Source organism: Apostichopus japonicus, chromosome 12, assembly GCF_037975245.1.
Source record: "Apostichopus japonicus isolate 1M-3 chromosome 12, ASM3797524v1, whole genome shotgun sequence".
Classification (NCBI taxonomy): Eukaryota; Metazoa; Echinodermata; class Holothuroidea; order Aspidochirotida; family Stichopodidae; genus Apostichopus; species Apostichopus japonicus.
In genome coordinates this window covers 23,349,762-23,363,534 of record NC_092572.1, presented here as the reverse complement: position 1 = coordinate 23,363,534, position 13,773 = coordinate 23,349,762, and the positions used below count along the sequence as shown (strand labels likewise).

Here is a 13,773-nt window from a genome sequence, read left to right as displayed (position 1 = left end):
CAAAATATGCCGAATTTGTGTCATTTGGCCAGTTATCGGCCAATGTCATGTGGCAACCCTGACCGAGAGCGAATTCATTGAAATTAGAGGCGCTATTTCGCTATAATATGTACCAGCGTAGCCTATCAAGTTCCAGTGTGTACCTCAGGCTCTTGAGTCAGTCGTGAGGAAAGAAGGATACGAGATTTGCAGCTGCAGGGGCATATGATTTATGACGAACGTATTCACGCACAGAAAAATATGTTTATTGTCTCGTTTATAGTTTCTTTTCCAACGAAAACGTTCCGTTTCAAAAAAAAAGTACCCCTCTTCTAAGTTCTGTACATCAGTGCAGCGGGAGCCCCCTTTGGTCGGGGCCCTGGATTTGCCCCGTCCGAGCCCATAGGCGTTACGCCGCTGCCTTTGGAAGCCTTGGGACTCAAACGAAAATTCTGTCGGTTGTACGAGCATTCTGAACATCGATCGTATAATGCCAGGGTTTCCCAGCGGAAGCTTATGCATTTCTTTATATTTTAATGGTCACATCTACGCACACCATGGTCACCGCATGATATTCTTTCCGCCTTCAGCAAAAAAATATAAAATAATGTTTCTTAATAAACAATAATTTTTGCATAATCCTTCAACTTGGTGTGATATACAGTAAGCAGTTAGCATTACAAATTGCACTTTGGACAATCAATGAATGAAAAAAGAGAACTTGTTTTCAGTGCATTCCAATTAATGACCGCATGTTTATGTAGGGCCAAATTCTGAAGGAAAGTTTATACAAGTTTAGACAGTTACCTCTAAATGACTTCCGAATTCATCAATATGTCAGCACATATAACACTTAAACTTGCGAAAATCACTAAATTTCAGCCTAATCAAAGGGGAAACATTGCAATGTGGCAGTTATTTGAACACAATGGCATAAAGCGACAGCATCTTTCCAGGGCTGTAGCAAGGCTGTAGCAGGCTTCTAGCAGGCATGTCCTAAAAGCTCAACTGAAGCTTACAGTCGAACAAACATCAAAGAAATAAACCATCCCCTAGGCCTACCATGCATTAATGACACATGCAGTAACGTTCAAACATTGAACTATATCACTTTAACTTCACTAACGTGGGTCAGGCATTCGTAGAAGGAAAGAACGAAATTGTGACTGTTTCCGATTTTTAATTCATTTGGGAATACAAATGCGAAAAAAAATACAACATGCTGCAGATTCTTTCAGTTATCTATCACTTAAGAATTTTAATGGTTCGACGCAAGGGAGCAATCACGCTATGATAAATATGAACTCTTAGCCTTTTAAAGGTAATTCCATGGACGTTGATGATGGTAGGCAGTCAGTTCGTACATCGGTATCGATTAGTTAGAGCCTAATGTTTAAGCGCTCTTTTACGAGAGGGTGCATTTAATGAAACGAAGAAACTTCTAGGAAACATCCTGAATGAATCATTAAATTACAATCAGAACGCATGGTCCTTTGTTCCGCTCCTTCACATTTGTCTTATAAGACTCTTATGAAGTATTGAGTAATAGGGAAATGGAACATCTTTGCACATATAGATAGGAAAAAGTGTATCAATTTTACCAGATTAAAGTAATTTTGTCATGAACATTACACTTCTGCAAGTACATTTCAATCCATTCAGAGAATAAATTGGGGGAGGGGGGGGGGTGGATATAAAACATGTAATATTTATCCTGACTTCTATACTCCCATAATTGACTCAACAAATAGCCTAATTTTATTACCGAAGAATATATACATTAAATAAAATTGTTAGGGATTAGAAAGTGTAATGTTGACTTACTATAAAGAAACGTAAAATTGAACTAAAATGTGGCACTTTTGTCTATGGATTGAATGTGTATTGTGTATTGAGTAAAATTTGTATTATATTGTGGAAGTTATAATTAATATTTAGGTAAAACTGAATAAAAAAAAAATTTACTTAAAACTCACACTAACTCTGGTCTATGTTTAGTTGGAAGAAACCCAGTGAAACTTCTTACGGTGGATCTGCCTTCTACACTCCAACAGAAACGATGAATTGAAAAATCGCTAAAAGAAAGGACAAGCACATGGGAACACGATAAAATCAAAACAGTGAATGGCAATATAGGGTAACTTGGATTGGTTCATTAGCAACTATGACTAATAGAGACCACAAATAAATCAGAAAGGGATTTCGTCATAGAGGATATGTCTGGGTAGAACTATTACATAGTAAATCCCTTCATTCCGAGAAAAGGAGTTGAGCTAAGGTGCGCACCACCCCGCCCCCCCCCCCCCAAAAAAAAAAGTGCGCGTGTGTTTCTCGGGAATGGAAGGAAATTACTTTGTATGCTGAAGATCGGAAAGCAACAAAAAGCATTAAACTTGCGCGCCAAAGGTACGTGTTGCTTTTTGTTATCTATCACCACACTGGTACACACGTAGATTAAAACTTCAAAAAAAGAAGATATTGATGAATCTACTGGATAATGATTGTACAGTAGTCATTTTTTTTGGGGTCAAGCACTCTTTGGACCAGTGTAAGACGCATTATGGTACTCTTCGACAGTGTCCTTAGAATTCATATGACCCATTGGTTAGGTGGTCCAAGGTGTGCTGGTCTTGCCTTTACAACGACGATTTGTCTGGTCTTGATTAGGGCCTAAAGATTTTATTTCAGGTCCCGTTACATTCATTTAAGAAGTCATGATAAAGTGGACATTTGAATTGGTCAAGAACTCTTTGGACCGGGTACTACGCAATAATTCAAATGACCCATTGGTTTAGTGATCCAAGGCGTGCTGGTCTTGCCTTTAAAACGACGAGTTGTTTGCCAAATGCATGTCAAATTCGCATTTATTTTCCGCTAGGTCTACTTTCTGGGTCCTCTGACGCCCGCTACGAAGAGTTGCCCCCGGGGAAGCGGAAGAGGGGTGGTAGAGGGTGTCCCCCTCTACTCGAAAACACCCCATGGTATGCCGTTACAACGACGATTTCTTTGCCAAAAAGTCATGTCAATTTCGCATTTTGTTTTCCCGCTGGGCCTACTTTCTGGGTCCTCTGACGCCCGCTACGAAGAGTTGCCCCCGGGGAAGCGGAAGAGGGGTGGGAGAGTGTGTCCCCCTCTACTCGAAAACACCCCATGGTATGCCGTTACAACGACGATTTCTTTGCCAAAATGGCCTTTTAAATTCGTATTTGGTTTCCCCGCTGGCCAATTTTCTAAGCGCTCTGACGCCCGCTACTAAAAGTTGCCCCCGGGGAAGCGGAAGAGGGGTGGTAGAGGGTGTCCCCCTCTACTCGAAAACACCCCATGGTATGCCGTTACAACGACGATTTCTTTGCCAAAAAGGCATGTCAAATTCGCATTTTGTTTTCCCGCTGGGCCTACTTTCTGGGTCCTCTGACGCCCGCTACGAAAAGTTGCCCCCGGGGAAGCGGAAGAGGGGTGGTAGAGGGTGTCCCCCTCTACTCGAAAACACCCCATGGTATGCCGTTACAACGACGATTTCTTTGCCAAAAAGTCATGTCAATTTCGCATTTTGTTTTCCTGCTGGGCCTACTTTCTGGGTCCTCTGACGCCCGCTACGAAGAGTTGCCCCCGGGGAAGCGGAAGAGGGGTGATAGAGGGTGTCCCCCTCTACTCGAAAACACCCCATGGTATGCCGTTACAACAACAATTTGTTTGCCAAAATGGCCTGTTAAATTCGTATTTGTTTTCCCGCTGGGCCTACTTTCTGGGTCCTCTGACGCCCGCTACGAAAAGTTGCCCCCGGGTGAGCGGAAGAGGGGTGGTAGAGGGTGTCCCCCTCTACTCGAAAACACCCCATGGTATGCCGTTACAACGACGATTTCTTTGCCAAAAAGTCATGTCAATTTCGCATTTTGTTTTCCTGCTGGGCCTACTTTCTGGGTCCTCTGACGCCCGCTACGAAGAGTTGCCCCCGGGGAAGCGGAAGAGGGGTGGTAGAGTGTGTCCCCCTCTACTCGAAAACACCCCATGGTATGCCGTTACAACGACGATTTCTTTGCCAAAATGGCCTTTTAAATTCGTATTTGGTTTCCCCGCTGGCCAATTTTCTAAGCGCTCTGACGCCCGCAACGAAAAGTTGCCCCCGGGGAAGCGGAAGAGGGGTGGTAGAGGGTGTCCCCCTCTACTCGAAAACACCCCATGGTATGCCGTTACAACGACGATTTCTTTGCCAAAAAGGCATGTCAAATTCGCATTTTGTTTTCCCGCTGGGCCTACTTTCTGGGTCCTCTGACGCCCGCTACGAAGAGTTGCCCCCGGGGAAGCGGAAGAGGGGTGGGAGAGTGTGTCCCCCTCTACTCGAAAACACCCCATGGTATGCCGTTACAACGACGATTTCTTTGCCAAAATGGCCTTTTAAATTCGTATTTGGTTTCCCCGCTGGCCAATTTTCTAAGCGCTCTGACGCCCGCTACTAAAAGTTGCCCCCGGGGAAGCGGAAGAGGGGTGGTAGAGGGTGTCCCCCTCTACTCGAAAACACCCCATGGTATGCCGTTACAACGACGATTTCTTTGCCAAAAAGGCATGTCAAATTCGCATTTTGTTTTCCCGCTGGGCCTACTTTCTGGGTCCTCTGACGCCCGCTACGAAAAGTTGCCCCCGGGGAAGCGGAAGAGGGGTGGTAGAGGGTGTCCCCCTCTACTCGAAAACACCCCATGGTATGCCGTTACAACGACGATTTCTTTGCCAAAAAGTCATGTCAATTTCGCATTTTGTTTTCCTGCTGGGCCTACTTTCTGGGTCCTCTGACGCCCGCTACGAAGAGTTGCCCCCGGGGAAGCGGAAGAGGGGTGATAGAGGGTGTCCCCCTCTACTCGAAAACACCCCATGGTATGCCGTTACAACAACAATTTGTTTGCCAAAATGGCCTGTTAAATTCGTATTTGTTTTCCCGCTGGGCCTACTTTCTGGGTCCTCTGACGCCCGCTACGAAAAGTTGCCCCCGGGTGAGCGGAAGAGGGGTGGTAGAGGGTGTCCCCCTCTACTCGAAAACACCCCATGGTATGCCGTTACAACGACGATTTCTTTGCCAAAAAGTCATGTCAATTTCGCATTTTGTTTTCCTGCTGGGCCTACTTTCTGGGTCCTCTGACGCCCGCTACGAAGAGTTGCCCCCGGGGAAGCGGAAGAGGGGTGGTAGAGTGTGTCCCCCTCTACTCGAAAACACCCCATGGTATGCCGTTACAACGACGATTTCTTTGCCAAAATGGCCTTTTAAATTCGTATTTGGTTTCCCCGCTGGCCAATTTTCTAAGCGCTCTGACGCCCGCAACGAAAAGTTGCCCCCGGGGAAGCGGAAGAGGGGTGGTAGAGGGTGTCCCCCTCTACTCGAAAACACCCCATGGTATGCCGTTACAACGACGATTTCTTTGCCAAAAAGGCATGTCAATTTCGCATTTTGTTTTCCCGCTGGGCCTACTTTCTGGGTCCTCTGACGCCCGCTACGAAAAGTTGCCCCCGGGGAAGCGGAAGAGGGGTGGTAGAGGGTGTCCCCCTCTACTCGAAAACACCCCATGGTATGCCGTTACAACGACGATTTCTTTGCCAAAATGGCCTGTTAAATTCGTATTTGGTTTCCCCGCTGGCCAATTTTCTAAGCGCTCTGACGCCCGCAACGAAAAGTTGCCCCCGGGGAAGCGGAAGAGGGGTGGTAGAGGGTGTCCCCCTCTACTCGAAAACACCCCATGGTATGCCGTTACAACGACGATTTCTTTGCCAAAAAGGCATGTCAAATTCGCATTTTGTTTTCCCGCTGGGCCTACTTTCTGGGTCCTCTGACGCCCGCTACGAAAAGTTGCCCCCGGGGAAGCGGAAGAGGGGTGGTAGAGGGTGTCCCCCTCTACTCGAAAACACCCCATGGTATGCCGTTACAACGACGATTTCTTTGCCAAAATGGCCTGTTAAATTCGTATTTGGTTTCCCCGCTGGCCAATTTTCTAAGCGCTCTGACGCCCGCTACGAAAAGTTGCCCCCGGGGAAGCGGAAGAGGGGTGGTAGAGGGTGTCCCCCTCTACTCGAAAACACCCCATGGTATGCCGTTACAACGACGATTTCTTTGCCAAAAAGGCATGTCAAATTCGCATTTTGTTTTCCCGCTGGGCCTACTTTCTGGGTCCTCTGACGCCCGCTACGAAAAGTTGCCCCCGGGGAAGCGGAAGAGGGGTGGTAGAGGGTGTCCCCCTCTACTCGAAAACACCCCATGGTATGCCGTTACAACGACGATTTCTTTGCCAAAAAGTCATGTCAACTTCGCATTTGGTTTCCCCCTGGGCCTACTTTCTGGGTCCTCTGACGCCCGCTACGAAGAGTTGCCCCCGGGGAAGCGGAAGAAGGGTGGTAGAGGGTGTCCCCCTCTACTCGAAAACACCCCATGGTATGCCGTTACAACGACGATTTCTTTGCCAAAATGGCCTTTTAAATTCGTATTTGGTTTCCCCGCTGGCCAATTTTCTAAGCGCTCTGACGCCCGCTACGAAAAGTTGCCCCCGGGGAAGCGGAAGAAGGGTGGTAGAGGGTGTCCCCCTCTACTCGAAAACACCCCATGGTATGCCGTTACAACGACGATTTCTTTGCCAAAAGGCATGTCAACTTCGCATTTTGTTTTCCCGTTGGGCCTACTTTCTGGGTCCTCTGACGCCGGCTACGAAGAGTTGCCCCCGGGGAAGCGGAAGAGGGGTGGTAGAGGGTGTCCCCCTCTACTCGAAAACACCCCATGGTATGCCGTTACAACAACAATTTGTTTGCCAAAATGGCCTGTTAAATTCGTATTTGTTTTCCCGCTCTGCCTACTTTCTGGGTCCTCTGACGCCCGCTACGAAAAGTTGCCCCCGGGGAAGCGGAAGAGGGGTGGTAGAGGGTGTCCCCCTCTACTCGAAAACACCCCATGGTATGCCGTTACAACGACGATTTCTTTGCCAAAAAGGCATGTCAAATTCGCATTTTGTTTTCCCGCTGGGCCTATTTTCTGGGTCCTCTGACGCCCGCTACGAAAAGTTGCCCCCGGGGAAGCGGAAGAGGGGTGGTAGAGGGTGTCCCCCTCTACTCGAAAACACCCCATGGTATGCCGTTACAACGACGATTTCTTTGCCAAAAAGTCATGTCAACTTCGCATTTGGTTTCCCCCTGGGCCTACTTTCTGGGTCCTCTGACGCCCGCTACGAAGAGTTGCCCCCGGGGAAGCGGAAGAGGGGTGGTAGAGGGTGTCCCCCTCTACTCGAAAACACCCCATGGTATGCCGTTACAACGACGATTTCTTTGCCAAAATGGCCTTTTAAATTCGTATTTGGTTTCCCCGCTGGCCAATTTTCTAAGCGCTCTGACGCCCGCTACAAAAAGTTGCCCCCGGGGAAGCGGAAGAAGGGTGGTAGAGGGTGTCCCCCTCTACTCGAAAACACCCCATGGTATGCCGTTACAACGACGATTTCTTTGCCAAAAAGGCATGTCAAATTCGCATTTTGTTTTCCTGCTGGGCCTACTTTCTGGGTCCTCTGACGCCCGCTACGAAGAGTTGCCCCCGGGGAAGCGGAAGAGGGGTGGTAGAGTGTGTCCCCCTCTACTCGAAAACACCCCATGGTATGCCGTTACAACGACGATTTCTTTGCCAAAATGGCCTTTTAAATTCGTATTTGGTTTCCCCGCTGGCCAATTTTCTAAGCGCTCTGACGCCCGCTACTAAAAGTTGCCCCCGGGGAAGCGGAAGAGGGGTGGTAGAGGGTGTCCCCCTCTACTCGAAAACACCCCATGGTATGCCGTTACAACGACGATTTCTTTGCCAAAAAGGCATGTCAAATTCGCATTTTGTTTTCCCGCTGGGCCTACTTTCTGGGTCCTCTGACGCCCGCTACGAAAAGTTGCCCCCGGGGAAGCGGAAGAGGGGTGGTAGAGGGTGTCCCCCTCTACTCGAAAACACCCCATGGTATGCCGTTACAACGACGATTTCTTTGCCAAAAAGTCATGTCAACTTCGCATTTGGTTTCCCCCTGGGCCTACTTTCTGGGTCCTCTGACGCCCGCTACGAAGAGTTGCCCCCGGGGAAGCGGAAGAAGGGTGGTAGAGGGTGTCCCCCTCTACTCGAAAACACCCCATGGTATGCCGTTACAACGACGATTTCTTTGCCAAAATGGCCTTTTAAATTCGTATTTGGTTTCCCCGCTGGCCAATTTTCTAAGCGCTCTGACGCCCGCTACGAAAAGTTGCCCCCGGGGAAGCGGAAGAAGGGTGGTAGAGGGTGTCCCCCTCTACTCGAAAACACCCCATGGTATGCCGTTACAACGACGATTTCTTTGCCAAAAGGCATGTCAACTTCGCATTTTGTTTTCCCGTTGGGCCTACTTTCTGGGTCCTCTGACGCCGGCTACGAAGAGTTGCCCCCGGGGAAGCGGAAGAGGGGTGGTAGAGGGTGTCCCCCTCTACTCGAAAACACCCCATGGTATGCCGTTACAACAACAAATTTGTTTGCCAAAATGGCCTGTTAAATTCGTATTTGTTTTCCCGCTGGGCCTACTTTCTGGGTCCTCTGACGCCCGCTACGAAAAGTTGCCCCCGGGGAAGCGGAAGAGGGGTGGTAGAGGGTGTCCTCCTCTTTTAGAAAACACCCCATGGTATGCCGTTACAACAACAATTTCTTTGCCAAAAAGGCCTGTTAAATTCGTATTTGGTTTCCCCGCTGGCCTATTTTCTAAGCGCTCTGACGCCCGCTACAAAGCCAAAAAGGTATGTCAACTTCGCATTTTGTTTTACCGCTGGGCCTACTTTCTGGGTCCTCTGACGCCCGCTACAAAAAAGTGCCTCTAGGGCAGTGGACTTGATCCAGGGATTGTCTGGTTCAATCCCACACCCAAAGCATCCGTTATTGACCCACCACCTATCGAGATTCCCAACATTGTTGCGATACCTGTGACTAAAAAATCGAAGACGTATATTCTCGACTGGCTTTAAAGAACCCAGTGACAGGATAATGGTTAATTACGGCCATTACACTACACCGTAGTATTTTTCTGCTTTTGATATCTGCTAATGTACGCTGTTATTGTCCGCTACTATTGTCCGCGCTTATTGTCCGCTAGCTTCTACTGAGTAATAAACGAGCAGACTTCGGAAAATTTGCTTAATTTCAAGCTCCTCTGTAACATGCCACCAAAAAAGAAAGGAAAGGGAAAAAAGGGGAAAAAGAAAGGAAAAAAGAAGAATGGTAAGACCACTCTAGGACAATAGCAGTAATAAACCCACCCGCTTAAGCACAATTAGGTCTATTTAGCCTGGTTACAGTAATGGTATGGAGCTTCAGTTGGGCTAGGCCTTGTTAGGGTAGACAATTCTACGCCGTACTACGGTCATACTAATTACTGAATTAGCGTCAAAGGTTCCATTTCACGACAACTCAACACAACAAGTTTAAAATACCATCAAATACAATGGTTGTAATCAGAGTGTATCTGGAAACACGTTTAAAACTGACTGAAACCATCGTGCATACATATTTTTCAAGGGAAAAAATGTTTTTTTCGTAAAAATAGTCAACTTTCTCCGTCCGTAGAATTGGACGACGTGATGCTATTGCACTTGAGCAATGACTTTATACCGCACCATTATGTTATGGCTGGGTTTGTGTTAGAGTTTGGGAACTACATTTGTGTACAGTGTCAGTAAGGTGGGTTGACGTAGTAAGAAAGCACCAAAGTAGTATGATTTAGCTCCAAATCAAATCATTGAATGTTTTTGAAATAATGAATATTTCTTATTGTTTTACCATTGTAATTTACTTATATTTTTATTAATTTTTACTTAGCTGTTTTAAGTTGGAAGTTGTTACAATGACTGAACATTATTTCACTTGTAAACATTATTTGGAGGAAGAGGAAGTGTGGGGGGAGGGGAGGGGGGTGGAAGGATGATTCGTTATTGGGCAGGAGTGGGAAGGGTAAAGGGAAGGTGTTAATAATGATGATGGGTAACACATTCTTGGTTAAATTGTATTCCTCAGATGCTGAGCTCACTATTGATGATAAATATAAGAAGACCCTCCACGAGATTGAAGCACTTAAAGATCATTTGGGTAAATATTACGTAAAAGCAATGTATTACTGTACTGTACTTCACAGAAGCAAAGAAGTGTAACCTGTGGAGTACAATGGTCAATGAGGAGCCAAGGCACCAAATATATTTGTCTCACTCCTCCTCACCCGCCCCCCCCCCCCCAAATAGATTATTGTCAGGATATGTCATCTTTTTTACAAAAAAGTTTCAGCACTCCTGTGCCTACCACTACAACTGTACTGTCCCCACTCTTCCCTCCCACCCATGACAAAGAAGTCATTAATTTTTGCCTGTTTGTCTGAGACTGTTCATTATCATGTAGGTTGAACTCAACATGTTGCGGTGAAAGAAGGCACAGGATTAATTTACTGTACATACAGGCAAAAGATGCTGCTTTCAGTGTACAGTAGGTTGCATTTCCTTACCGCTTAGTTTATTTTTAATTGAAAAAGAAACATGCATGCATCCAAGGCTCATTGGTAAGCAAAGGACGATGTAATCAGCTGGTCAGGTTGATTACAAAACACAATTAAGTAGCTACAATGGTTTAATTTGTAGTAAGTTGAGGGACCGTTTACCAGACTTGCACATGAAAAGTGTTATAGATTGGTAAAAGTGTGGAAAAGTGTACAGTTAACTCCAAGAAAGACTTTGATATTGGATCAACCAGATCTCTGTTCCAAGGGGGTAGGGGGGGGGAGGGGCAGAGGGACACTGTTGGAGGATTGGATCGTAAAGGAAATTGTTCCTGTTCTTAGTTTTAAGGGAAGCCTACTCACTCCCTACTGTTAAAGTTTTATTCCTCAACTGTTCATAAACTATTGAAAATATTAAAGATTTCTGGAACTGCAAAAAACAACTATACATATTGCATTTTTGTAGCAGTCTGTCTATTTTACATATCCCAAAAAAATAAAACTGTTCTGGGGAACAGAAGAAAAGTTAGTCATGTCCTTCCTGAACGTTGAGCCCATGAGGTTGAATGGTGCAAAGGCGTTGCATTCACAGTCTCTCTCTGCTGATTCGTACTAGGTCAGGACGGCTACGTAAGCATTCAATCCCCTGTAGGGACATTTTACATATCATTTTTGTTAATATTACAGTATTTTTTTAATGAAATATCAACAACAATTCATAAATATTGTGAACTGTTTCGTTAATATACTTTCTCAACGTCTCTCCCGCAGCATCCAGGAAGGAGATAGCCCGCAGGGCCCAGTCTCATAGCGATGAATGGAAGAGGAAAATGGAAGTAGCTCATGACCAGCTGACCAACCACAAAGACGATCAAAGAGCTGTAACCACAGGTAAAAGTGGCTAGATTCCAAGCGTTGGGAATATACTTGGAAACCAGCCGGGTGAAGTAAAAAACAAAATGTCGCTAAAGACTGTAACATTAATTGACTTAAAGCGTAATGGTGGCCTTTATAACTGTTGCACCAACTCTGAATGTTTGGATAAGGAAAGGACCAGACAAAATTGTTGCTATGGTTTTGTACTCTCCCCCCCCCCCCCCCACATATATGTTTCCATATTTCTAGTAGGATTGATGTTGAATTTATGGCACCTCATCTTGCAAAATAATAAAGTTTGGATCCAAAATGGTCAAGGGGGTTTTTGGGAATTTTTTCCCACCTGCCTGATATGAACAATAATTCTGCTAGACAGATATATTTTGCAATCATTACATTGTACAAACCAATCATGAAACCCTTGGTATCTACGAAAGGGATAAATTTCTATCCATTTTTAGCATGCATGCAGTACATTAGGAAATTAACTCATGAGATATCTGATGGCTTTATTTCTAACCCAGATGTAACTTCAAGATAAATGTTATTCACTATCGTTATCTGATTGTGTGTCATGAATTGGTCCCATTTTCCAGACTGCTCTATCTTCCAAATTCTCATTTTTGATTTATTTCAGACATGACCAGACAATACAAGCACATGCAAACCGAGATGAACTCTGAGATCCACCGTCTCACAGCTGCATTGGACAAAACAAAATTAAAATTAGGTACTCACCATATCTCCCTTAGAACTATTGTTTATGAAGGTAGCAGTGGAATTAAAAAATAGACAACATTGATAATTAAACTAGCTTAAACAAATTTATAAGAATGGCAACTACTGTAATTAGCTGAAGATGCCGTGGGAATGTCCAGGCTCAGTTAATATCAAACTATTTTTTGCTTGTATAAGTTTGGAATATTATTATAACTATTATTATTATTATTATTGTTGTTATTATTATTATTATTATTATTATTATTATTATTATTATTTTCATTATTATTATTATTTTCATTATTATTATTATTATGATTATTATTATGATTATTATTATGATTATTATTATTATTATTATGGGGCTAGGAGAAGTTCTTATTTTATACCTCAATGTCTATTACAAATCTTTGAATTTACTGTATGCTGAAGCAGACCTTGATACATAATACAGAGTCAGATGTCTATTACAGAACCTGATACTTATTACAGAGTCCAATGTCTATTACAGAACCTGATACTTATTACAGAGTCCAATGTCTATTTCAAAACATGATACTTACTACAGAGGCCAATGTCTATTACAGAACCTGATACTTATTACAGAGTCCATTGTCTATTACAGAACTTGATACATATTATTAAGTCCAATGTCTATTACAGTAGCTGATACTTATTACAGACACCATTGTCTATATGTAGAACCAATACTTATCACAGAAAGTTCATACCCTCCAAGTTATTTCCATTTTCCAGATATGAAAGGTGTTTTAAAATTGAAGCAAGCACACCTCCTGAGTCACCCAAAATGCTCTGTTTTGACCCTGTATTGTTTGGGTGCCAAAATTGCTGAAAAGTGTTATTTCTTTGGCAATTGAAGTAATTATCCCAGGTGGGAGCCAGAAGACAGGACGGTTCTATTTAAGATCTTCAATTTTTGTTTGTATCCACAGAACAAACGGAGAGGCAATTAGACGAGACCACCAGGGAGAAGGAGAGGGTCACGACCGAAAAGGATCAGTTGATTAATGAACTTCAAGACAAGATTAAAAACATGGAATTCTCCTATGAGAGTATGATGCAGGTTTGTTGGGACTTCAGTTACTTTTATTATTACCTGACAGAGAGAGAGAGGTAGAGAGAGAGGGTTTTTCCTATTGCTGTTATGTCTTCTTAAAAGCCTGATGCAGTTGGCTATAAGCACTTCTCCCCCCTCCCCCTCCCCCCTCCCCCTCCCTCCCCCTCCCTCCCTCCCCCTCACAAGCTACCCAAGAAAAAGGGAAAGGAAATTGTAGCAAGGAGGTATGTTTTGAAATGTCGGCACTTGGACTTGGGGGTCTGAGTGACAGTAAAGGCTGTTGGACAACTTTTTGTTCCGATTATGTAGTGTCTGTCACGTTTTAACCGAGACGACCAGATTTCTGCTCAGCATTTCCCTTGCTCGCTCTCCGTTGTCATGTCGGAGTAATTTATCCTGTATGGCATCGCATAATATGCTATGCAAAATGGTCAGGTTGCTGTAAAGGTACAAAGGTTTATAACATAATTTGTTCACTGGAATCACTGTGTTTTATGTTGTTATTTTATTTTGTTGTTGTTGTTTTTATGTTCTTGTTCACTGGAATCACAGTGTTTTAAGTTGTTGTTCACTGGAATCATAGTGTTTTATGCTGTTGTTTTATGTCATATTGTTGTTTTATGTTGTTGT

General features: G+C 44.5%; 1 protein-coding gene across 2 annotated transcripts in view; it reads left to right on the top strand.

The window, feature by feature from the left end:
• The window catches only part of LOC139976776 (dynein regulatory complex protein 12-like), a 29,244-nt gene that overhangs the window by 12,561 nt on the left and 2,910 nt on the right, over positions 1-13,773 (top strand). Inside the window, exons 2-6 of one of the 2 annotated variants that reach the window (XM_071985527.1) lie at positions 9,105-9,208; positions 10,001-10,072; positions 11,241-11,360; positions 11,983-12,075; positions 13,019-13,149. In XM_071985527.1, the coding sequence (XP_071841628.1) occupies positions 9,148-9,208; positions 10,001-10,072; positions 11,241-11,360; positions 11,983-12,075; positions 13,019-13,149 (477 nt within the window). In that variant the 5' untranslated portion in view covers positions 9,105-9,147. Of the gene's footprint in view, positions 1-9,074; positions 9,209-10,000; positions 10,073-11,240; positions 11,361-11,982; positions 12,076-13,018; positions 13,150-13,773 lie in introns of those variants that run through there. The other variant, XR_011796254.1, reaches the window with a different exon arrangement.